The sequence below is a fragment of the Cydia splendana genome, chromosome 2 (genome assembly GCF_910591565.1).
Source record: "Cydia splendana chromosome 2, ilCydSple1.2, whole genome shotgun sequence".
NCBI lineage: Eukaryota > Metazoa > Arthropoda > Insecta > Lepidoptera > Tortricidae > Cydia > Cydia splendana.
Window position 1 is genome coordinate 25,217,610 of NC_085961.1, and position 27,447 is coordinate 25,245,056.

The 27,447-nt window shown below is 37.8% G+C and overlaps 3 protein-coding genes across 3 annotated transcripts; 2 read left to right on the forward strand and 1 right to left on the reverse strand.

Annotated features, from left to right (window-relative positions):
* Positions 1–6,874: 6,874 nt before the first annotated feature.
* LOC134801319 (homeobox protein rough-like) lies at positions 6,875–11,319 on the forward strand. The gene is made up of 4 exons (XM_063773862.1): positions 6,875–6,886; positions 8,631–8,764; positions 9,266–9,379; positions 11,177–11,319. The coding sequence occupies exons 1-4, from the start codon at positions 6,875–6,877 to the stop codon at positions 11,283–11,285; spliced, it is 369 nt and encodes a 122-aa protein (XP_063629932.1). The 3' UTR covers positions 11,286–11,319.
* Positions 11,320–11,624: 305 nt separating this feature from the next.
* Positions 11,625–17,438, reverse strand: LOC134805983 (heterogeneous nuclear ribonucleoprotein A1, A2/B1 homolog). Its single transcript, XM_063779156.1, has 7 exons — positions 17,237–17,438; positions 16,905–17,128; positions 16,434–16,678; positions 15,980–16,162; positions 14,548–14,748; positions 13,632–13,745; positions 11,625–13,058 (listed from the first exon to the last, which is right to left on the reverse strand). The coding sequence occupies exons 1-6, from the start codon at positions 17,264–17,266 to the stop codon at positions 13,639–13,641; spliced, it is 990 nt and encodes a 329-aa protein (XP_063635226.1). The 5' UTR covers positions 17,267–17,438; the 3' UTR covers positions 11,625–13,058; positions 13,632–13,638.
* Positions 17,439–22,911: 5,473 nt separating this feature from the next.
* On the forward strand, positions 22,912–25,817 carry LOC134806018 (heterogeneous nuclear ribonucleoprotein 87F-like). Its single transcript, XM_063779221.1, has 6 exons — positions 22,912–23,127; positions 23,362–23,585; positions 23,960–24,204; positions 24,443–24,574; positions 24,656–24,987; positions 25,288–25,817. The coding sequence occupies exons 1-5, from the start codon at positions 23,098–23,100 to the stop codon at positions 24,979–24,981; spliced, it is 957 nt and encodes a 318-aa protein (XP_063635291.1). The 5' UTR covers positions 22,912–23,097; the 3' UTR covers positions 24,982–24,987; positions 25,288–25,817.
* Positions 25,818–27,447: the final 1,630 nt, after the last annotated feature.

A 27,447-nucleotide genomic window follows, 5' to 3' on the forward strand; every position in this document is an offset into this window, starting at 1 on the left:
TTTCTTGGCCTAATATTAACATATATATGCTCTACGGTTTGGAAGAACGGCCGCCTATGACAGTTAAAATAAAAAATTGATCATTCTCGTAGAACCTACTTATTTATTATTTAAGTTTGACACTTGACAATAAAATACTTCTTTAAGGCCCACTTGCACCGTTCCACTAACCCGGGGTTAACCGGTTAATCCTGGATTTACCATTGTCCCCAGTACAATTTGACACTAAGTTAACAGCTTAACCGCTTAACCTCGGGTTATTGGGGTGGTGCAAGTGGCCCTAAGAAAGGAGGTGTCAATTCGTAGCTGCTACAGTATTTTTTTAAAAGTTAAACAGATAAAATGTTTATGCTTAGTTACCATTGAAATAACAACTGCTTACCAACTGGTGGCACCCTGGCTGCTGACGTACGTGATTGGCAGTGCGTGTAGGTATTAATGACAGCAGCATGAATTTGAGTGCTTAGTTACCACTGACTTTCTAACCGTTATTGTCATTTTGATTAAATAAGGGTGTATGTGTTAAAGAAAAACTCAGAAGTTAAGATATATGTGACGAATAGTGATGTGCCGACTATTGATTTGGCCGACTAGCCGACTAATCGGCGCTCGAATGGCCGATTAGTCGGCCGACTAGTCGGCTAGTCGGCCAGATCATTGGTTTCGTATCGTTCAGGTGAAAAACAATAGTTTTACTCCTTTGGTTGCGCTATTTCATCATATTAGCTTGGTGTTCTCTACAGCTTCAAGGACCTATCACAAGAATTCTCGTTCAATTCCTGTCTTTCTTTTATTTTGCGATCCTGAGCAGATCGTCAGTACAGCTTGTAGGAGGTATTTCCAAGGCTCTATTTCCCGTACGTAGTCGCCAGTTAAGAACCTATCCCCTGTGGTCAGCGTCTTTACGATCAACGTGCCCTGTCTAAGTCTCTAAATTTTGCAATAACATTAATAGTTCGCCATAGCTCCACCATAAAAAAAAAACAAATCCATACTATCCATACTAATATTATGAAGGCGAAAGTGTGTCTGTCTGTCTGTTACCTCTTCACGCTTAAGCCGCTAAACCGATTTAGTTGAAATTTAGTATAGAGATAGTTTTTATGTCGGAAATCATCCCTGAAGAGTGCAAAGGGGGGTGGAATTGAAAGAGTTAATGAAACGCCTAATAATTGAAGTAAGCAATGCGCGAATTGAATGATTGCTATTAGCATCATCCAGGCGCTATACCTACGAGTACTTTGGCTTTTGTCACTAATTCCACGCAGACAAAGTCACGGGCTAAAGCTAGTACTGAATAATAATAAAATTATTTAATTATCGAACTTGCCCATGGAATTACACGAGAATCAGTAGAGATCGACCTGTAGAGGAAAACCCCATCCCACCAACATACGATAACGATCAAACGGTCAATTATATGAACAAAAGTTTTCGTATGCACCCTGAATAGGTAAATATATATTTTAGTAAAATAGACATAAAACATATGGTAAATATTGACTGTTGATTTCTTTTTTCTGTTTTTCTTGCACTAATAAAGTGCCGACTAATCGGCCATTTTTGCCGACTAGTCGCCGACTAATCGCCGAATACAAATGTGGCCGGATAGTCGGCTTTCCCGACTAGTCGGCGACTAGTCGGTACATCCCTAGTGACGAACTGAAAGCCTACGTGAAAATGACAAATTAGATGTCCTTATTTTTGTGACGATTGAAGTGTAGGTATATGTTTTCTTGGACACCTTGCCCGCTCAGGTATATCTGCTGCTGACTGTACCAGAAAATCGGTTTAAGTGCTATCAAGCTATCATCATTATCATTATCATCGTCATCATCTAATTTTTTGGGCTATATACGTATAAAAGCTAGGATTATAATTTTCCACGAACTCACGTTAAATTGAAAAGAAATCGCATTTAAATAAAATTAAGCACTGGTCTTATCTCACCGAGGAATAAAATGGGTTGGGTTATCTCTTTGTAAAATTGTATAAAAATATTAAATTTATAAAGCGTAACCGTGTATTTCCTCGCTTAACTGAGCATTTCATTTCACCACAAGCAAACCAGAACTGACTGATCTCTGTTTAAACATAATTCTTACCAATCTTAAGCTCAACCGTATAGAGGAGAGGTAAAAATCTGAAGTGGAAATCAACCAATTTCATCGTTTCTCTATCATAGAAAATAGATAGGTATCTACCTATTGCTTTATACCTATAACTACACGCAACAAACCAGTTATTTTTTTTTTTACGTTTACCACAAAAAAAAAACCTCATTTTAAATCAATAGCATTAAATTTTTAATTTTAGTTTTAAATCATAGGGCATTTTTAACTGTACGCTGTACTCCTCAAATTTAAATCATTAGCATTTAAAAAAACATATAATACTTACCTGACTTGGTATTTCTGATCACTTCTCAGATTTCACCCTATACGGGTGATAAAGGGTTTCTTTAGCCGAGCGCTCGGTAAGCGATGGAAATACAGATATTTGAATGTCGCTTGACCATCTTTTAGATATCGTCAAAGAGTTGCGAGGTTTCTGGGACGTCCAGAGGATTATACTACGAGGACTTATCTCCACGGCGCTCTATTCTTCGCAATATTTTTCTAGTGAATATTTTATTTTCACGGCTAAATTGGTCCGGCGATATCAAGGGGTGCTTTGATGTTTCTCTAAGACACGATGCTTTGAATAACACGGATCTGTAAAAGTATTATGCTTGGAAAATAAGAATTTGTTAAATTGGAATAAAATAAGATTGTTGCGATTATTATTGTAGACCACCTCCCTACATTTGTACTGCCGTTGCTATTAAATTCTAAATTAATTATTTCGACCATTAATGTGGTAGGTATGGGGGTAAAGTGGTTAGTAAGGGTTAGTTACATACAAGATTCGTCTTTTTAGCACTAACGTATGCTTAAGTACTTAAATACCTACTATGACATTGACAATGAAAGATTAACTAATGAAACCATATTATCAATTAAGTAGTTCTCTGGAAAAGCTTTAATAGGTAACCTACCGTAATTAATTAAACAATACGTTAGTATTTATCATTATTTACATTAAATAACAATTAATTTAATAACGAAGCAATTAAAGACTGAACTTTCCCCACAAATAGCCCAATCATTTACAAAATAGAAAGGAACGGAATAATGGTGATTCCTATCGCAAGATTTCAATGGAAACCCGGCGAAGCGTCTCGCAATATCAATATCTGCAGCACAGATTAAAAAACAAATATAAAATGTAAGCAAGTCAGGTGTGGTCTTCTCAATCTCACAGGGGCTGAAAGCTGGCTAACTTATCTGAGGTAAAACTGAAGTTCTTAATTCATAGATAAAAGGTCTATTTTCCTTGACCCAAAACGCAAATAAATTGTTGGGGCTCTATGGTCGAATACACTCGTAATTAGGGTTGGTAATGAAAATTAAGGGGTAGTAGCTACCCTAATTCATTGGCCATTGTTAACATTAGCTATTGTTCATTAATCACAGTTTTTTATCCCGAACAAAACAAACATTCTGGGGATGATGATATAATCAAGTGGTTTATGAATAGGGGGTGGATTTGAGCAGTTACTACTCATCCTACTAAAAGACATTTAGATTGTTGTGGGGTACCGTAATAGTGGCAAAGTAGTGCACGGCTCATAATAAGTACAGTCGCCTGCAATAATATGTGACACGCTCTTTCTTATGGCTCTACAAACAAGATCGTTTCAGATACTTTAAGGCCTTCGTTGTTAACATATTATTGCAGGTGACTGTACCTACCTACTAACCGGACATAACATTTGAGACAGGAACATTCTACCGAAACTCGTCTAGGTAGTTTCTTGGCATGCCTCAACAAACTTCCAGCATTCTGCCAACATCGGGCCCTCTTTTGATGAAAAACGACGAGCCTATACCTTTTCCTTTAGATATCATGTGTGTCAATGGTTTTAACAAAAGAGAATGTTAAATATCGCAGGAAGCAAAGTAAACTGTTTGTAAACGGACCCCGATGAAATGCACGTTCGATATTTTTGAAACCGCGCACGTTGAATCAATGCACGTGTTTATTAAGTAAGTACATTACTTACATCGTTTATGATTCAAATTGTGGTTGCGATTGACACCCCACTTACAAGTTTATTGAGCGAATGACAATTAAATGTGACAACATAGGGATTATGCTCACATTGTACACCAATTTTATTATTACATTTAAAAGGGGTTGGCTCCACCTGACGCATCCCACATCACACACACATGGGGCACAATTGAAAATTATCTATTAAGGGGCCCACTGATTAACAGTCCGCCGGACGGTATCGGACTGTCAGTTAGAACAAAATTTTGACAGTTCCGAACAACTGACAGGCCGATACCGTCCGGCGGACTGATAATCAGTGGGCCCCTTTAAAGGTAAATGGAATTTTCGTGGAACTTTGCATCAATCTTTGCATCCATTTTGAAGTACCATCTGTAATTCTTAACCAGAAATATCAACTGTGATGGCGTATGAAAACTTTGTTTCTTTTAACATTGTAAAACTGAAAGTATTTTTATTTATCTGAATTATGTCGTAGTACAGACAATACATGGGGTGTTTTAATAACAAAACTTCCGTGAGTGACCCGTATTAATATATTTAATAAATGGGGTGTTATAATATTTTGAGTTTTATTTGACAAAGTTGATTTTTGTGACAATCGCCTCCATGGCAACGATGTCCATAAATAATCTGTTCTAACAGATGTTTTTTTGTTTGATCCATGCCTTAGATACAAGACTTTTAAGACGTTCTGACGAATTAAGTGAAGCCATATTTAAAAAAAAGTTTAGCGGTAAGTAATATAGATGTCGCTATTTTTTCGAATAAAGTGCTTTATATACGACTGTCCCTCCCCTGGATTAAGTCATCATAGAAATCAAAAAATAAACTGTATCTGTGCTAAGCCGAAATATTTCCCGTCAAATGTCAAATACCTATATTATGTTTATATTATTTTATTTTTATCTTGCTAATTATTTCAAAAAGGTAAATTTAAAAACGATATTATAAAAGTGCAAACCGAGCACTTTCATTTGATACTAAATTCGACCATGTTTTTTGCAAATAAAATGACCAGAATAGCTAGGCCTCTCACAAACAGCTTTTTGGCCTTCTAAGCTCTTCTACCTCAATAATCCCTTAATCGAGCCTGCTCATAATTTAATCACTAAAATATAATGCCCTCAACTACACGTTTACCCAATTTCATTTAAATTAGAACAAATTTACTTAAGTTCTTGAGTATCAAACTATCTTCTGAGAGTTCCCCCCCCCCAATGCGGCATTCAGCTTAAAAACATCTAAATGCCGGGACGTGCCGCTAGCCAGCCGCGTGATCCAAGTCGAATGTAAGAACTTCGCTTCGCTCGCTCGTTCGACGGAATACAATTTAGAAAAGGAAAAGGACACATGGCCCGGGCAGTTGGTAGGTACCTATGGAAATCAGTGACAGGATGAGATTGAAGCACCGCCGCGCGACATATGGCGCGGTGTGTGTTACTGTTACCGTGATCATACGATCATAGCTTCCTGGTTCCGGGGCAATGCAGTGGCTAATGAATCGGACACACTTCATGTGATTTAAAGTGTCGTTTCCTGCTATCATCTGTCACGTAGCTAACGTAGCTTACACATTGATATTACATTTGTAAGTAATATGAAATATCTATGACGACTGTGCGATAAAGAGCCCAAGAGGCATGCAACCACATGCGACGCATAATACGTACCTAGTTCATACAGAATTGTTCACTCAAACGCAGAGCATATATACTTACCTACATATGCCACTGTGGGAGTTCGAGATTTATTTGAATACTAAGCAAATTTTATATAGATACCTACTTAATATATATATATGTAGATCGGCCGACTGGCAGAATATTCTTTATTGTATTGTTAGGTAGGTACAGTCAGCAGCAGAAGTTGCTAAGCAGGCCAGGTGTTCTCTTGACGCGACTTTATTGTTAAGAGAATAAGAGTCTGTCAAGGTATAATTTTGAACACATCGCCCGCTCAGCAACTTCTGCTGCTGACTGTACCCATTGGCAAAATCTTCTTTATTGTATTGTTATAAAAAGAAAGCCTGTTATTGTACTGATGGCTCGTTAGAGGTTGCGTGAGATTATTGTTCTCATTTCGTGCGCGTCTTGCGTGGGAGTGGATCTAATGAAATGAAAGCACGTGAAAAGTAATGATATAATGAGTATATGGGTCATAAACCGAGATGATATTTAGTTTTGCAGTTCCTATAATAGCTAATAATTCTAAGGACAAAGTCGAAAAATTCCCATCCCACACAAATCCCCATTTCATTCATACCAAAACTACTTAACGATATATTTTACAGATCTGAAATTAACTTAACTTTTATGGTTAGATAGCCTGATGTTCAGATAAGAATGGGTTTAGTTTGTAATCATTATAATTGTTGGGTGCAAAGTTGTTGTTTGCCGCTCGTGTTTAGATATTGAAACACGAGCAATTTTAGCGGATGAACGGCGGTGAAGGTATTAGGTAGATGTAGGCCAGTTACCTACAGAGTCCTTCCCTTGGAACGGTATTTTTATCCTAAAAAACCCAGATGTTAATTTATCACATATTTCTCGACCAAACTACAGTTAGAATATCTTTCCTCGTTTCTGTAACATTTAGCTCCTTACCTACTCTATCAGTCGGGTGAAAATGCAAGCAGCCCTACCCCAACGTAATGAATAATGACGTTCCCCTAGAATCATATTTACATTACGGCAAGAAATCTGATAGCACAGATTAAAATTATCGTGATTAACCCCAAGGGGTTTCCTTCCGCAATATGCCGGAGCTCGTACAAAGGCGTTCTCATGGCAGACACAGGAACTATGAGGAATCCTTACTTATTCGCTGAACATGGATTTGTCTCAAGTTCATCGATTTACCATTTTAATTTTAGACTTTATGCGCGGTAGTATTACGGTTGAAATTACGATGTCAGATGAAACATTTTGTGTCAGACTGTCGTTTGCGATTTACTTCTTAATTTCGCGATAAGTATGGGAATGTGGTTATTCGAAGTGTTGCGGTTTAATCGCAGTTTCGGAATCATTACAGCACAGAAAATACAGTCTCCTAGCTTTTTTTAACCCATTTCCAGGCATAGTACAATTTAGCGACCACACACGTGCTAATAGAATTTCAACTTTGAAAGTAAAGACTTTGTTTTGCAACGATCACATCACAGATCACGATTATTTAGGAAACAGAAACTCAATCATAAAACATTTCCATAGGTTAAACTTGGGCTCATACTAGTGATGTGCCGACTATTGATTTGGCCGACTAGCCGACTAGCCGACTAATCGGCGCTCGAATGGTCGATTAGTCGGCCGACTAGTCGGCTAGTCGGCCAGATCATTGGTTTCGTATCGTTCAGGTGAAAAACAATAGTTTTACTCCTTTGGTTGCGCTATTTCATCATATTAGCTTGGTGTTCTCTACAGCTTCAAGGACCTATCACAAGAATTCTCGTTCAATTCCTGTCTTTCTTTTATTTTGCGATCCTGAGCAGATCGTCAGTACAGCTTGTAGGAGGTATTTCCAAGGCTCTATTTCCCGTACGTAGTCGCCAGTTAAGAACCTATCCCCTGTGGTCAGCGTCTTTACGATCAACGTGCCCTGTCTAAGTCTCTAAATTTTGCAATAACATTAATAGTTCGCCATAGCTCCACCATAAAAAAAAAACAAATCCATACTATCCATACTAATATTATGAAGGCGAAAGTGTGTCTGTCTGTCTGTTACCTCTTCACGCTTAAGCCGCTAAACCGATTTAGTTGAAATTTAGTATAGAGATAGTTTTTATGTCGGAAATCATCCCTGAAGAGTGCAAAGGGGGGTGGAATTGAAAGAGTTAATGAAACGCCTAATAATTGAAGTAAGCAATGCGCGAATTGAATGATTGCTATTAGCATCATCCAGGCGCTATACCTACGAGTACTTTGGCTTTTGTCACTAATTCCACGCAGACAAAGTCACGGGCTAAAGCTAGTACTGAATAATAATAAAATTATTTAATTATCGAACTTGCCCATGGAATTACACGAGAATCAGTAGAGATCGACCTGTAGAGGAAAAACCCATCCCACCAACATACGATAACGATCAAACGGTCAATTATATGAACAAAAGTTTTCGTATGCACCCTGAATAGGTAAATATATATTTTAGTAAAATAGACATATAACATATGGTAAATATTGACTGTTGATTTCTTTTTTCTGTTTTTCTTGCACTAATAAAGTGCTGACTAATCGGCCATTTTTGCCGACTAGTCGCCGACTAATCGCCGACTACAAATGTGGCCGGATAGTCGGCTTTCCCGACTAGTCGGTACATCCCTAGCTCATACCAATAGGTACCTACTAGGTGTGTGACATTTGACATAAATTTATCACAGTAGCTCTCCATCAAGATAATAAGTGGAATCTTCCACTATACGCTAATTCTTTGGATTATGTAGGCTGCCAGTAGAATCCAAATCTCATTCAGGACGCAACCGGGAAAACGAGGTTCGATATGTTTGTTAGTGACAGTTGTTGGTTGCAGTGGCCCGTCGACGGCGGAAGGAAAGCCGGCCGCGGCGGCAGCGGACCACCTTCTCCGCCCACCAGACCCTCAGGCTCGAGCTGGAGTACGCGAGGGGCGAATACGTCGCCAGGGCACGGCGGTACGTTGCTTTGGCCAAGGGCCAGAATTAAATCTAAAGTTCGGCAGTTCTTTAGGTGTTCTTGGCGTACAAAGGGGTAATTCTTTTTTAATAACTGATAAAGGGGTTGATTACATCAATTCTTTTTTCAATACGCTAGTCCGGTTTCCTATGTAAGTAACTAAACACAATATTGAACAGCAGTAAGCATAAAGTCGGTATACACTTTTGCAGCTCGCTGTGCATGCATGTTGCATGGGTAAGAGTTTCTATCTCATCGTCATCAGGTCATCACCTTCGCAAGTAGTTTGTTGCCTAGCCAAACGTATATCGGGACTCTTCATTGTAACTTGTTACTTTGTATAACTGTCGCTCGCGGTATTTCAAGACCGATATACGAACTTCAAGAAAAGAGCATAATACGCCCATCTTAAATGCCGGCAACGCACTTGCAACCCCTCTGGTGTTCTCGTTTGCCTGCTATATCATAAAAAAAGTTTAAGTTATGTCTTTTCATTTCAGGTGTGAACTAGCAACAGCATTGTCTTTGAGCGAGACGCAAGTTAAGATTTGGTTCCAAAACAGAAGAGCTAAAGACAAAAGAATCGAAAAGGCTCATCTAGATCAACAATACAGGTATGTTTGGGTACGCCTACATATGTACAAGTTGCGATAAGTTTCCGAAAAGTTCGCAAATCGAAAAAGAGACTTTTTACGTTCATAGGTTTTTGTTTATACCGACCCTGTATTTGTATCTAATTCCCTGTATTATTATTACACACACACCAACAGCATTGCAAGAGGCGAGAGTAGATAATTTAACCGATATAGGTAATTTCTACTTAGGTATACAGGCGTGGCTCACTCTGCGATTTCGTCGCTTTGCTACAGGTAACTAAAAGTACATCCGTTCCGCCCCAATTTTGGGGAAAGCCATAAGCCGCGCGTGGCGCCGTCGCCACCTAGCGGCCATTTCTGTGCTGATCGGAGCAGACGGGTTATTCCACCATACCACCAAGTTCTTACCAGTGGTAACTACTGGGAATTTTTTTCCCACCTTTTACCACTGGTAACTACTGGGAAAAAAAATTCCCACTAGTTACCACCAACTCGGCTTGGTGGTAACTACTGGGAATTTTTATTCCCAGTAGTTACCACTGGTAAAAGGTGGGAATTTTTTTTCCCAGTAGTTTTGTTCTTAACCGCGCACCCTTTTGTTCTCCGTGTCGCCCGTGTCTTACCCTTGAGAAATATTCTTTGTTCGGCATAACTGCCAGCCCCTATGGCCGATAACAATGGTATTGGTTGACATAATTTGATAATTATATGTTATTACCTATCGGGTGGCATGTGAGCTAGACCGAAAGCTCACGGATCGTGGTAGTTTTTGACATTGTCTTATGCCAACATTAGGATTAACCAAGATGCGATGAGAGTTGTGGTGCAGAGGGAACATTAATTAGATAGACATATTTTCCAAAAGAATACAAGTTAAACACAAAAATGAAGCGTACGAATAATACCTGATGCCCCTCTGGTAGAGTGTTATTACCATCCCGCTAGTGTGGGTGTTTAAGCAATCGAGCCAACCAGCGTAACATGACCGAGCGATGTACTACCCGAGCGTAATTGGAATGCGAGCCTATACTGGTTAGTCCGAGCAGTCAGCCCATCCGAAGCGCGCCCTAAGCGGTTTTAATAACAACCATGCCCTTTATTTATTTAGCCTAACTACAAATTATGAATACCTACATATTCTAGCTCTGCGTCGTGTTATAATAGAACGAAATGAAGTAGCTGTAAATAATAAAACGAAATCAGTCCTGTCGGTTTTTGACTGATTTGTTTGTTCGTTTGTATAAATATGTAATTCAATTTACAGTTAATAATATAAATTTAATCCGGATAGTAAGTTAATTTCTACTTAACTAGAATGAGACTCTTCTATTTTAGTTTTTACACTTATACCGGTAAAACTGTTTTAATATTTTTGATCACTTTTAAAGCAGTTTACTGAATCACTAACTGACACATAATTATTTATTACAGCACGCTACATTTATAATATACTATTTATACTGTTTTTATTAGTATTGAATTCTAACAATATTTTGGTGGTAACTACTGGGAAAAAAAAATCCCACCTTTTACCAGTGGTAACTACTGGGAATAAAAATTCCCAGTAGTTACCACCAAACCGAGTTGGTGGTAACTAGTGGGAATTTTTTTTCCCAGTAGTTACCAGTGGTAAAAGGTGGGAAAAAAATTCCCAGTAGTTACCACTGGTAAGAACTTGGTGGTAACTAGTGGGAATAACCCGTTACTATTATTTATTCTGTGGTATAGGTATGCCATAATATTATACATGTTATAGACAGCCGATATCAATCGAACCGACTGTGTTTTTATTTTATTTGGCATCTTTTATTTCAGACAACTCGCAGCGGCTTCAGGCATGTTCCCTGTGGTCCTGCCCCCCTACTGCCCGCCGCCTTGCCCTTGCCTGCCTCCACAACAAACGACGCAACCCCTTCATAAGTAGTTTGTAAATACTATATTCTGACCCAAACTCGATTAACCTTTTCGACGCCGTGTCAAACACAAAAACAGTCACTCGGACGCCACGTCACCGAAGTGTCAAAATTGAATTTGAACTTTATGCATATGCACGTAGGTTTATGTTGCTCTGTGGTCTGTGACCGATTAATGTTGCTGTACATGTATTATAGTTTTAGTTTTAAGAAATTTGATCAAATAAGTACCTATTCCCCATTTTACTATAAAAGAAGAAAGTATGTTACATATGCACAGTTGCGGATTATTAGGTTTCCTTAGATAGGTAGCCTAGGTAGGTATTATTAAGTAGAAAAATAAAAGATAGTTAAATTGTTGAAATATATTTATTTGGGAAAAGTCAACTTACCATGGCCTTTTCCACGGGGAACGCTCGTCCGCATGTAGAAGAGTCCATGGAAAACAGTTTTTATTTAATATATTGCACACAGACATATGTAAGAGGAATCTACATTAACATTGTAGGTAAAATTGAGAAAAACAAACGAAAACAAATAGACATTTTATCCTTAACTATAAATTGGGGTTAAACGCGCGAATAACATTTACTTAGCCAGATAATGTCTCTATTTTGACTATCATATTGAAATTTGTGGACAATCTTGTAATTTTAAATATTTAAATGTATGTAATAAAAGTTTCATGCAACACTCCAATAAAAAAATTAATTACATATTGACAACTTTACGTACAGATTAGTCAGTTATTGCCATCCAAATTATAATCATATGAATTCTCAATTTCTCAATATAACGTGTAACGCATTACACCCAAGCAACTGTTTAGGATCCTTTGGAATGTCAATTTTAAACTAGCCCTAGCATTCTGAATGTAAAAATTTAAAATAAAATATAACCCACGACTTTATATTAAACACTAATAAAGTCAAGTTCATAATGTTTTTTTTCCTCACTTACGAACTAGAAACGTAACAATGCATTAAGCCACAGCTTTTACATAAATTGAAAAAGAATTAATCGCCTGCTTGTGTTTAACGTCTTATGCGGACGGCTGGTGCGATAGATACCTGTCTAAAATCCGTGCATTACAGACACTGTGACACGTCAAATGTAAAAACTGTGATTTGACTTTCACTCTCTCAACACTGAAAATGCAAAGTACAACATCCTCTTAATATCAATTTCCAGACACACCAAACTTTGAAACCAAAGACCGAACGAGGCAATCAGAATTTTTTGTGCCCCTGTAATTATTTTACTCATCATTTGCATTTAACACGTTCACTGTCCCCATACAAAATGATATCACAAAGTCACACGTCCAAGTGAGCTTCCACTTTGAAGTTGTGAACCCATAGCGGAAGCACGGACTCCTGAAAAAAGATCTATGACCTCACATTAGGGGCACCCGGACAGTGAACGTGTTAATACTTTTTCAATACATATTTGAATATGACATAGATTCTAGGCAAATGAGCAAAATGTCTTGTGTCAGGAAACAGCTACTTCAGTGAATCTTGTATGTTGAAATTCTAGTATTAAAAGAATAAAAGCATTGAGTGCTAAACCACTATTACAATCTTAAAAATAGGAAAAATGAATCTATTGCCTAAACAGTACCTTATTGTGAACCAACCTTAGTTGAAGAAAAAAACGTAAAATGACTATGTTATTGTAGTCACTTGATAAAGTCCGCTTGTCCCTCACTAGCTAGCTGACGCCTGGCCTACCTTCCGTCTAACATTCTGCCTGCCTAGCTTCAACTAAGCGCAACTTGATACCTACGCATTGAAAAATATCATCATGAGTAACATGGACAAAAATCTCCTGAAGCTAATACACTGCCTATAAGAAAAATATTAAATATGGTTAACATTCATTTATAGTGTGCCTGATTTTAGGGGTAGCTGTCGTGTATAGTGGGTCAGTCAGTTTGAGTTTAGTGTAATGTCGTTTTATTAAAAAAAATGTGCTTAAACTTAAATAAAGCTGTTGGAAAGTCTATAAAAATATATCAGTCTCGCCCAGGGCATAATCGTCAATCTTTGTCTTGATCTAAATTAATTCAACCATAATGTCCATAATTTAGTATTGTGCATCCTTTCAATGAAATTATAGAAGTAAATGCCGAGCATACTGTGCATACCACATGCATACTGTATGCAGCACGCCTCCAATTTACTGTGTAACCACGACTGTGATTACATGGCATATGATGTCGAATGGCCGAGAACTCGAAATGTGAGCTCGTATTTTTGAATCTACTCAGATCTCTCATCATATTAATGTTGTTTTAAATCGAGACAAAAACAGACAAGAATGTCAGGGGTACAAGCTACAAGGTTAATACTCACAAGAGGACTAGAAGCGGCGCTGGTTGCCGGCGGCCGCGCCCGCGCCGGCGCCGGCGGCCGCGCCGCCCGCGCTGTTGTACCCCGTGGCGTACCCGGCCCCGCCGCCGCTGCCGCCTGCAAACATCGCAGATACTTAACATTAGGGCAAACGTCGTACAATCTCTTCCATTTGAGTCTTACATACAGACTATTTATTGCAATGGCTTTCCTGTACTGTTGCATTTGTCACTTTATCTGCTGTTACAGTTAATTACGCAGCAATGATGTATTTCCCTTTGTAAAGTCAACATTAAATAAGTATTAATTTTGATCGTAATGACACAAAATCATTAGTAAATGTTATCATCTTTACTAAAACAGCAAATATGAAGGGTACTCCCTGAATACACAGTTCTGACATTAACATGTAACTTTAGTTGTTTTTGGTATATTTATTGGATTAGACTTTAGGGGTCCTCAACAATATTTTAAGGGAATTAACTTAAAATTTAGAAGTAGTTGGAAGAACAAAGAGACTGGTGTGCTACTCTGCGGCGGCCCCACCATAATGAATACCAATGAATTATATGATGAAATGGTGTACCTAAAAGGTCGCGGAATTAAAATGTAAATAAAATCACTAATCAATGCAAAAAAAATCTTATTTTCAATAGGCACGTAATAAACAGCATTAGTACGTCAATTTACATAAGAAAAAAATAGCTAATATCATTTCTACCTATGAGTACTGTGTGTCCGCTGGGGAGTATGCTCCCCAGCGGCACCACTTTCAATGCCGATTATTTCGTTTCCTATCACAGGCACAGCCATAAACATTATAGGTACATGATGTACCTTTTAGGTACATCATTTCACCATATAATTCATTGGTATTCATTATGGTGGCGCCGCTGCAAAGTAGCACACAGAAACTTACCTTGATTATAAGGCTGAGGGCGAGAAGTATTATAATTGGCCCTCATAGGCCCTCCTGAGTAATTCTGCTGGTATCCAGCGCCAAAGCTCTGGGGCTGACCCCAACCACCCTGGTCTCCATAGCCCTGGTTGCCCCAACCGCCTTGGTTGTTGGTCTCCCACGGATTCTGGTTACCCCATCCTCCTCCTTGTCCATACCCTCCTGACATAACACATTTATTTAATTAGATATACTTCTAAACTAGAAAGGTACAGTACAGTAACAGTAAATTTCTGTTAATAAAAATCCATAACATATTATAAATTAGGAAGTGTATGTACACTTCCTAATTTATGGGTAGATACAGCTATTGTCTCAAGTTCATTTGAGTTGTTGGTTCGGTCAAATTTTGTTTTTTGAAAAACTAATTATAGCCAGCCTTTTATGAATGTAGTATGATACCTTTGGGTATGGTGCTTTACGCACACTAGCGTCCCCTTCCCTCCCCCTGCCGCAACCCCCACTTTTTGCATGAAATATGTCCCAGTTCACAGTTTTTTCATTTTTTGGGGAAAGTATACAATATAGGAATAAAGTATAGTATATATATAGGAATGAAAGAAATAATCCCTATTAAATTATTAACAAAAAAGGTTATATTCATTTTTTTGATATGACGCACCATATTCATGTTATGGCTAGATGAACTTCGACACAATTTAACCATTGAAAAACTTGTTGAAGTTCAATATAACATAGTACGTAATAGTACTGAAAGAAATCCTACACGGAAAATAACCTTGCAAGCTTATTCTCCGTATAAGATTTCTTTCAGTACTATCACGTACTATGTTATATTATATTGAACTTCAACAAGTTAATACATGAATATGGTGAGTCTTACCAAAAAGTTGCATATAACCTTTTTTGTTTAGAATTTATTCAGGATTATTTCTTACCTTGACACTTTATTCCTAATTCTAATACTTTTCTCAAAAATTAATAAAAACCGTCAAACAGGACATATTTCATGCAAAAAGGGGGGGTTGCGGCAGGGGGAGGGAAGGGGACGCTAGCGTGGGTAAAGCACCATACCCAAAGGTATCATACTACATTAATAAAAGACTGGCTATAATTTGTTTGTCATCCCCATACATTAGAACACAACTTAACCAAATCATGTTGGAATGATAACTTTTTGTCAAATAACTTCACCATCAAATTATTCTGTCTTAAACTGGCTGGTGAGTGTGCCAAAATTTTAATTGTTAAACCATTTAATTGCATGTTTAAACAACCAACAAATATAATATTATAGGACAATCTTATACAAATCAACCTAGTCCCATAGTGAGCTCAATAATGCTTGTGTTATGGTCTTGTGGGTTGATCTCTAGGTAGATAGAAAACATCCATAACTCAGAATAATACAAGTAGCAAAGCTAGCAGTTACCCTGATTCCCCCAATCCTGGTTGTCGTTGCCGCGGTTCCACGCCCCGCCGCCGCCGCCGCCGCCACCTCGTCCGCCGCGCCTACCGCCGCCGCCGCCGCCCTGGGAGCCGCCAGCCATCTCGGACTTCGACAAAGCTTTCTTCACATCTAGGTGACGCCCTTTAACGTTGTGGTCCGGTTGCACTGTAAAATTAAAAGCCTGTTGCAGTGCTTTTGTGCAGTTTGGCCATTATTCCTAACAGTTTTAGTCCTCGCATAGCCAAAGCATGGAGTTCTATAAGTTAGACATCTTTGATTAGTGCAAAATCAATTAACTATATACAAGTAAAGGAATATACAACGGAACTTAGAATGTATGGTTTATGGTTTTGCATGGTTTGCATTGTATGTAATATAAATATGTCATGATCAATCGTGTTGTACTATGGAATAAATAAATGTAATAACTACTTACAACATATCCTATCAACGGGATCATAGTCATCAAACTCAATGAAACCGAAGCCTCTCTTCTTGCCAGTGTCTTTTTCAGTTACTAAACTAACAGACACAATGTTTCCATAAGGGCTGAAGTATTCCTTTAAGTCCTCCTCTTCGATATCTTGCTTGAGGCCCCCCACAAACAGCTTTTTAACTGTAGCACTTGCATCAGGCCTCTTGATTTCTTCCCTGGGTACTGCCCGTTTAGGTTCCACAATCCTATGGAAAGGTGACAAATATATTTGTATTTTTACAATATGTAGTCACAAAATCCACCTAATGACTGTAAGCTTGCTACTTTGGTGTTTTGTATCTAAGTTTTAGACCAAATAAATGTCCCAATGATACCATATTAAATCTGTGGTTTTAAAGTCTAAAAGTAAAACATATTTTAGTCCAACCGGTAGACCCGGCATACGATGTAAGATATAAAAAACAAACTCACCTGCCATCAATTTTATGTGGTCGATTGCTCTGTGCTTCGTCAACCATTGAAGCTTGGGAGTAAGTAATGAAGCCGAACCCTCTTGATCGTTTTGTTTGTGGGTCCTTCATGACCACCACGTCTACAATTTCGCCCCATTGCTCGTAAAATTCCTTCAAAGACGTATCGGTTGTTCGGTAGTCTAATCCACCGATAAACAGTTTGCGCATATGTTCTGGTTCCTCCTATACAGTAAATTGAAAAGAAAACAATTGTAATCGTGAACATTCTAGAATTTAGATACCTGCGATGCGGCACTGTAAGGTAAATTAATGAAAATAAAAAATACTTACGTAGTCATCACCACCTCCATTAGGCTTCATATTGATCTAAAGCGTGTTTGTCTGTGTTAGAAAAACAAACAAGCTCGTGAAAATTTTGAGTACAAATCACGTTTTAATAAGTAGGTTATTTTGTAATTATATTATAACCGATTAAATTAAAGGAAAACGTAAAACTTGATAACGATGACAACAAATTGTAACGTCATTCATTTATTTTTCTTCTTTTTTTTTCTTGCTCTATGGCATTTGTTTTATAATGCTGCCATTCATTTTATTGGTTTATTCGAAAATAATTGTGTACTACTGATTTTGCCCTTATGAATTGTAATAAATATCTTATATTATATTAATCAATGTTAACATACTTTTAAATATCTGTATCTATATTATTTTATTACGGGTTTATTGGGGTAAAATATTTATTTTTTTGGCAGCACTGGATTGCTTCTCACTCAAGGCCCCAACGCTGTCTGTGGCCTATTTTATAAAGCTACAAGTTACAATTTACAAGCGGAAGTCTCTTTCTAACCCTATGTGTTAGAACGAGACTTCCGCTTGTAAATTGTAACTTGTAGCTTTATAAAATAGGCCACTGTTCTCTTTGACGGCGCAGCAACTACATAGTATCATTTCTCTCTCCTTGCTCTTTTAAAAATGCCGTTTGTCAAAAAAGGACAACCATACTGTTGACAAGATGGACTTCAAATCCAGGTGTCCCCTTTTTAGGTAGACCTACGTTGTGTATGTGTGCGTAAAAACGTATATATGTGCTCTTTTAGGGATGTAAAAAGTCGATTTTAATTATGTTATATATCGATAAACGCTACACAGCGGAACGAAATAGTGATTAATTGAAGCTTCAATATCTTCGTTAAACATAAACATAATTGAAATGCTAATGGATAATGAATATATTATAATATAATAAAATAATTCAATTATTGCGGAACACCTATTCTAGGAGGTATTTATGTATTTTAATTAAATATCTGAACTTTCCCTTGGTTCCCTGCTGGGGCGTGACTATAAAATTGTGATCTGATAACCACAATAAAGAATAAAAGCGTTTTTGTTCATTTTAGGTATCATTAAACCTTTGAAGTAAAATTAAAATTGCAAGAAATGTCGATAGTTTATCGATATGACTTTATCGACATGGCTACAGCAAGGTGGGCCACATTGTTAATCGTACACTAAACAAAAGTGGTCCCAGTGACAGCTCGCTTGGAAGGTATCTCTGTATATTTTAAATCTATGTTCTCACTGTTCTCACTTCGAGGTCACTCAGACTCGACGCGGCAACTTAAGTTAAGTCAACTACTGTCACTTTTTTGCTCCTCACTCTTGTACAAATGTTATTTGTTAAAAAAAGACAACCATACTTTTGATAAAATGTTTAAAACAATCTCGCGCCCATAGATATAATATAACGAAAGACGGAGTCTAAGCGAGCTGAGGGTTTACCGCGAACCACGTTCGACGTGTTGCCGCTCTGTCGCACTTGTAAATTCGTACGTAAATGTGACAGGGCAACGCATCGAGCGTGGATCGCGGTAGGCCCTCTGTCACTGTTGCCACTTTGTTTTATGTACGATTAACAATGTGAAACCACCTTGCTGTGGTCATGTCGATATAAAGTCATATCGATAAATTATCGACATTTCTTGCAATTTTAATTTTATTTGAAAGGTACCTAAAATGAACAAAAAACGCTTTTACTCTTTATCGTGGTTATCAGTTCACGATTTTATCGTCACGCCCCAGCAGGGAACGAAGGGAAAGTTCCGATTTCCGATTTTTAATTACAATACATATTATATACCTACTAAAATATGTGTTCCGCAATAATTCAATTATATTATTATATTATAATATATTTGTCGGCGCAAGGCACCTGTAAGCTTATTGCATCTGCAACTGCATTAGGCGTGATTGTCACAGAGTACGTCGTTGTTCCTTGAAGCGGGGCAGTTATTGTAAACACTGCCGAACGTAGCCGTGGGTCTGGTATTTGAATGAAATTTGATATTAGTTCTTTGTTCTTAGCTTAGCTTTGAATGCCGAGCGGGCATTAAGATTTCGACCATCGTTGAGTTGGGACGCGTGCTGTCCCGTAAGCCCGTAACCGCGCCGTGCGATTTCGTGTGTGCTTTAAGTACTTGTACCACTTGACCCACGGATTCGTTTCCGTTTCTTGATAATTTTGTGGTGTAAAAGCTTTGATTAACTTGGTGTGATTTCTTTGTGATTTGAAACTTAATTAATTGTCATTGTAATTAATTATTTGCCGTACGCATCTATTACGTATTTACTAGTCTCAGTGAGTTTATTTCATTTACATTGTATTGTACTTGTGTACGAGATATGCCCACTGTTTCCGCCCACCATGGAGCCGATGTTTGAATTGATGGTCCCCTGATGCCTTCGTAGAGCTACCGGCTCCGACATATTCATTACCTATCCATTAGCATTTCAATTATGTTTATTTTTAACGAAGATATCGAAGCTTCAATTTATCGCTATTTCGTTCCGCTGTGTAGCGTTTATCGATATATAACATGATTAAAATCGACTTTTCACATCCCTAAAACAGCACACATACACGTTTTTAGGCACACATACACAGCTTGAAACCACCAAAAACGGCAACACCTTGATTTGAAGTTCATCTTGTCAACAGTATGGTTGTCCTTTTTTGACAAATGGCATTTTCAAAAGAGCGAGGAGAGAAAAGTGATACTAGTTGATGCGCCGTTAAAGAGAACAGACAACGTTGGGGCCTTGCTCGCACCGTTGCCGTTTACTGCTGTATATGTGTGCATAAATGTTTATGTGTTGTGTAGTAAGAATGGGGATTACGCATTTTTTAAGCTGCAATTAATTACATTTTAATTGGTGCTTATGTATTTAACTAAAAAGCCAATTTTTATACGCATTTAAAGTTATTTTTTCGGCTCGGCATTATTATTTATTCAAACAAGTATAAGTTTACAGCTATTAGGTCTAGATAGGTATGCGAAGACACTTGTACTGTTAACAGGTACATAGTCAGATATATCATTTTCACCAAAAAATACGCAGGCTAATAAGAATATAATTTAGAGCTGTGTTATTAATGCTTTCTATCCATTGTATGTTAATTTTTAGTTTTAAGTATTAAATGTAAGTTTTAATGTTATTATGTGATATTAATAGTATGACCTGCACACGATAACGAAACTCTGTTATACAACTGTAATTGGTTCTTAGTAGTTTGTGGGTGTAACCTAGTGCGGGGGCCCCTGGTTTGTAACACTTTTTAGAAATAAATTATTCTTATTCATATTTTTATTATGGCTAGGAAATAGATAAACACTTAATTAAAATTGTATGAATGGTCGATAGTTTTTCAATGTGACACTACTGGGGTCGTATACCTATGTATATGTATTTACTACACCTTATAAAACAAAGTCCCCCACCGCGTCTGCATGTTAGTGTGTTTGTATGTTCGCGATAAACTCAAATACTACAAAAAGGATTTTAATGCGGTTTTACCTATCGATATAGTGATTCTTGGGGAAGATTTTTGGGTGTATAATTTGTTAAGATTTTGTGTAACCCGTGCGAAGCTGGGGCTGGTCGCTAGTAGTTTATAAAAGCAAAGCGGCTACGCTGAAGTGACAGCTGACTTTGACGTTCAGCCGTATTTGAACAATGAGATACGTCAAATACTAGATATTGAAACGATATGGATTGCATAGGTATGTCAGTGTCAAACAAGTGTCAAAAGTGACGTTTTTGTTTGAATAAACGTCAATTTTGACCCTTGTTTGACACTGATATATCCGATCCATATCGTTTCAATCATAGATATAATATACTTAAAGATTACTTCTAAGCGAGCTGTCACTGTAACCACTTTTGTTTAGTGTACGATTAACAATGTAACTCCACCTTGCTGTAGCCATGTCGATAAAGTCATATCGATAAACTATCGACATTTCTTGCAAATTTAATTTTACTTCAAAAACTTCTTTAACGATATCTAAAATGAACAAAAAGTACAAAAACGCTTTTATTCTTTATTGTGGTTATCAGATCACAATTTTATCGTCACACCCCAGCAGGGAACGAAGGGAAAGTTCAGATATTTAATTAAAATACATAAATACCTACTAAAATATGTGTTCCGCAATAATTGAATTATTTTATTATATTCTAATATATTCATTATCCATTAGCATTTCAATTTCAAAGCGCTGACATAGCTCACCGCATCAGCACGGGGTGGATGAAGTGGCGGGAACTATCTGGTATGCTATGCGACAGCAGAATGCCGGTGCGTGTGAAGGGGAAGGTGTACAAGTCCGCGATTAGACCGGCACTCACCTACGGCGCTGAATATTGGCCTTTGAAGAAGGGGCATACCACAAAACTGCACGTAACCGAAATGAAGATGTTGAGGTGGGCAGGAGGTGTCACTCTACTCGATAGAGTGAGAAACGAGCACATCCGCGGCAGCTTTAAGATCCGGCCAATTGAAGACAAGCTCTCTGTAAAGTATTAGGAAACGTGCAATGAAACCACCTCAGCTGATTATAGACTGTTTTATTATTTTTGTTGCATGCCGATCAACCTACCCTACATCTCAATCTACCCACATATAAATACTGACACTCTCCGAATCGCGCTTAAAGTGGTATGGCCATGTCATGAGGAGGCCAGAAGATCATATGACTAGACAAGTCCTTAACATCAACATCGGTCCCAATACTCCCAATAGATCGGGCAGAGGTAGACCCCCTACGACCTGGATGTCCGGCATAAACAAAGACCTTAAGAAAGCCCAAATAGATGTCTCGACGACCCAGAACAGGTACGCCTGGCGAAGAATGACGAGGAGAGCCGACCCCAAATGATATGGGAAAAGGCTAGGCGAAGAAGAAGATTAGCATTTCAATTATGTTTATGTTTAACGAAGATATTGAAGCTTCAATTAATAGCTATTTCGTTCCGCTGTGTAGCGTTTATCGATATATAACACGATTAAAATTGACTTTTCACATCCCTAAAAGAGCAAACATACAAGTTTTTACGCACACATACACAGCCTGGATGCACCAAAAAAGGCAACACTTTGATTTGAAGTTCATCTTGTTTGTGGTTGTCCTTTTTTGACAAATGGCATTTTTAAAATAGCGAGGAGAGAGAAGTGATACTAGTTGGTGCGCCGTCAAAGTGAACAGACAACGTTGGGGCCTTGGTTTCAATATTTGTTCGAATACGGCTGTATCTATGGCTTTCTTGGTCTGAGACTCAGACTATCATCACATCATCACCATCACCATCAGACGGTAGCAATCTTGGACCACGTAAACCTTATATTTTAGTAATTAAATAAGGTTTAAAAAAGTGTTTTGAATTAATATTATTTTGACATTAATAACTTTGAGTTTTTGTTGTTATTAAAGCTATTAATTTCAATAATAATGTTGTTATTAAACTCAAAAGGAAAGGTACATGAACATGATCAGAAGTAAAAGGCATGGTTAAATTATTATTATTTATTAAGCCTTTCAAGCATTTAATGAAAATTTATTGAGTGGATTGAGGACATATTTGGGGTAAAGGGGGTAAAGTATTTTGTTATTTTGGGGTAAAGTGGTAACCCTGAGCCACGCAGGCCGGACGTGCGGAGGTGCGATGCTATCGATCGACCGCTTTCGAAGTCCACCATTTTCTTTTCTTTTTGGCGTGGCGTCGGTCCGGGGTGGTTGTGTTGAAACGCCGAAAAGTTGTTATTTGTGTTTTAGATTAAAACTTAATTATTAAGCTTAAAGTTTAGACAAACAGTTTCTCTTAACGTTGTATTTAGTATAAATCGAAAAATGAGGCCGCAAAACGGAGATGACGGTTTTGTAAGTATAATATATTATTCTATTTTTATCTCACGGAATTACTTTTTATTATTGAATATTTCCTGGCCTGGCACTTGTTACTACTTTTATAAGTTTTATTATGTGTTAATGCAGTTCCTTAATGACTCGTTGTCCAAGTTTTCTTGTATGGTTTTGTGTCGAATCTGCCCCGGTTCGATAAAAAACCACGCCGACCATGTCCGCCATTTTGTTGAACGCGCGTCCTACTTTCAGGATGAGCCAGAAGTTCACCGAAAAATCTTCATCGGTGGTCTGAACTACCGCACGTCGGACGAATCACTGAAGTCTCATTTCGAAAAATGGGGGGAAATAGTCGACGTTGTCGTCATGAAGGACCCCAAGACCAAGCGATCGCGTGGATTCGGGTTCATTACTTACTCGAAAGCTCATATGGTCGATGACGCGCAAAACAACCGGCCCCACCGCATCGACGGAAGGTTAGTATATTTTTTTCACTTTGTCTAGTTATTGCAGTCCAGCTATATAAAAGGTTTTTTCTACCTTTTATATCGTTTTATGCTGCAAAAATCACAAGACAACACTTGGTGAATGTTACGTGTAAACTGCACGTGGCATTTTCTGTGAGGTCGACACTACTATTAAGTATAGGTACAGTCGAAAGTTTTAATTTATGTCCCATTTTGTACCCTGTCAGTGACAATAGTATGAGGTCTCTAGCATAGCGATTTTCATATTGATGTCACTGTGACAAGGTCCGAAATGGTTCATAAATTAATACTTTCGACTGTACTTCAATGTTATACTATAGCATTGAAACTGTAGTATTCAAGGAACTACTCTATTGTTACAGGGTGGTTGAGACTAAACGCGCAGTTGCGCGCCAGGATATTAAAAATCCTGAAGCCGGTGCCACAGTTAAGAAACTGTTTATTGGTGGCATTAAGGATGACCATGACGAGGAACAACTCCGAGAGTACTTCTCGAGTTACGGAAACGTACAGAATGTTAGCATCGTCACCGATAAAGCTACTGGCAAAAAGCGTGGCTTCGGATTTGTGGAATTTGATGACTATGACCCGGTGGATAAAGTTTGCTGTAAGTGTTTTTGTAATATTATTTATTTTTTCGTCCACAATCTTGCCCCAGGATGGATTTTTATATCTAGGTCTGGCTTCTCTAATTGTGGAGATTAACCATTGATTTTAAGCTATACCTGACTACTTATTGAAATGGTATGTCCGGTACGCAAGTCAATGTACATTGCAGCTCTTTAATCCTCATTATCAAGTGATTGTTTTCTTTAGATTTCTAATTTCTTTTCTCTTATTTACAGTGAATGTCCCCCATAAAATCGGTGGTAAACAATTGGATGTTAAGAAAGCATTGCCTAAGGATGGCTCTGATCAAAGAGGAGGTGGTGGTGGCAGACAAGGCCAAGGCAGAAACGACAACTGGGGTAACGGAGGTATGTATTCTTTATTTTGAGCTTCTTCAATATAAATTATGAAGTTGATAAGTATTCATTTCAAGATTTTGTGTGTTCCAGGAGGCTATGGTAACAACCAGGGAGGTTGGAATAACTCAAATCCATGGGATAATAACCAGGGAGGAGGATGGGGAGGGAACCAGGGGGGTGGTGGTGGTTATGGAGGCGGCGGAAACCAACGCGGAGGGGGTAGCTGGGGTGGAAGTCAAGACTTTGGCAACTATGGCCAACAAAGCTATAGCGGGGGCCCCACTAGAAATCAGCAATACACTAACAATCGTACAACACCATACAACATGAACCAGGGTGGTGGCAGTAGTGGCAGCGGCGGTGGCTACGGCGGCGGCAGCTATGGTGGTGGCCAAGGAAGAGGAGGTCGCTTCTAAATCCAGGTATGTATGTTTTTTATAATTAACTTCATCATTTTTCATACTACTCACTATCAAATCGCCCACTGTTAAAATCTAAACCTGACAAAATTTTAGAACTCTTAATAGGATATATATTATACATCGTTTTTCAGGATTAACGGGTTAAATTTATTTCACTGAGCCATACATAGCATTAACATATGAAGCTTAGGAATAGTTAGTGACTCCATCTTTTTTTGGCAAATAGTTCCAATGATAATGCTATGCTGGTAGTGTTAGTGTGTTTATTTATGACTCATTAAAGATTTTTTCAATCTCTAGGTTTCGTGCTAAGTACACTAGTAAAGCAGTGTTAACCGTGCTAGTGTAGGCAGTACGCTCCGGAGCACTAGTTACACACCTCATGGTCCACACGCGAGACCACCTAGGAGAAGCCGTCAGGAAAACCTTAGAAATTAGCTGGAGTTCTTGTCTCATTCATAGAAATATGAATTAGAATATTTTAAAATGTGTACTGATCTTTGTAAGTTGGTCTTCTATTTATTGTAGTACTTAGGTACTTACCGTGACATACTTTTAAGGAAATAGCTATGTAAAATAAAAATTAGAATTACATTTTTTACAGTAATAAAGTACAATCTAGGATAATGTAAGAACTCCCTTTTTAGTAGATGCTAGGTGTATGAGATCAATTAATTTTATTTGACATAGAATATAAAGAATCATGATTCAGACTATTTTTCCTGACTTTTACTCAGTATTAAGTTCTCAATTAGCTGTTAAATAAAAATATAGGCATATAATTAAATCTGTAGGTTAATTTAATGTAAAATAAAATTTAATACAAACTGTAGGGTTGTTTCTTTAGATCTGTAAATATTCCTTTTTATTTTTTTATTTAGAGTAAAAAAATATGAGAACCGTAACCTGAATAAAATCGCAGGTCTTGTTCTCACGACTTGGAAGGAATCTATGAGGAAGGTAACTTATAAAATAAAAAACATATACCATAAGTAGCATTGGAGGTGTTCACGGCGTAGGTAACTACAGTTATTAGTACACCGGACGCGGACGCAAGGGTAGTTAGGTAGGTACGAGTACATTCGAGAAAAAAATACCTTCAGTTGCAGGAGCATCCTCCCCTTAGATATTTTTTTAATGAACTACTAAACCAAGGCGGCCTACAAATGATTTATGGCCTATGTCCAAAATTTTACCATAATAAACTTGGTTATTCTCACTAGTTACCAGCAAGTTGTTACCAGTGGTAACAACTGGGATTTAATTTCTTACCTGTCCAGTGGTAACAACTGAAAAAAAATTATCCTTATATACATATTTTTCAGTATAGAACATTAATTTATTTTGGTGGTAACAGCTGGGATTTTTTCTGTTGTTACCACTGGGGACAGCTGAAAAAAAATCCCAGTTACCAACAACTTATTACCCGTGGTAACTACTTAGTGGGAATAACCCCATAAACTTTAGTTTCGGGAGTAAAATGGCTAACTTATAAACGGACAAAAAACCTCAATATACCTATGCGTTCACAATTTTAGATTTTTGTTACCACGTAGCTTTATATCATGGTGTGCTAATTTGATTAATTTCTTAATGTAAAAACACGATAAACTCGTTATGGGATAGAAGGGGGAAAATAAGCCAGAGATAACTAACTACAGATGACAACCCCAAGCCTCCTCTGGTAGTGAGCTCTGTGTAGAAACACTGGAAACCCTGTGTGGCTATGGGATTCAGTCATTTTGTGTAATACAAAATTTCGATATGGAATGTCTATTCAACACACTAATTCCGTGTATGAATACAAGAAGAGCATTAGTTTTTACCCTTTACCACATGAAGCCATATATGTACAGGGTGGCCAAATAAGAGGTATACACTTTATTTTTGAAATTTTATTCTAGAAAACATAAAAAATATTAAGTATTCCTTGTTAAATATAATATTTAAGGTCAGCAATTACACATGGAAAATAATGTCAGAATGTCCACCTCTAGCAGCATGGCAGATGCGAACCCTTTTCATCGCGTTTTTCATCACTTTTTCACACATTTCTGGCGTTATCTCAGCGACAGTGTTTCGAATATTTTGTTTTAATTGTTGAAGGTTCGTTGGCCTATTAGCATAGACACGTCCCTTTAGATAGCCCCACAGAAAAAAGTCAGGAGCTGTTAAATCAGGCGATCTTGGGGGCCAGTTAATGTCACCGTTTCTCGAAATTAATCGACCGGGAAACGTTATTTTTAATGTTTCTATTGTAACTCGTGCCGTGTGACACGTTGTTCCGTCGTAAAACGCTCCATAATAAATTTGCCGTATCTACACAAACTAATTTTCATGCAATAACTGTCATATTTACCGCCAAAATAAAACGGCGGCAAAAAAAAGTTGTATACCTCTACGTTGGCCACCCTGTATATGGCAGTTATTGACACTAACGTGACGTCCCGCTCTTACACT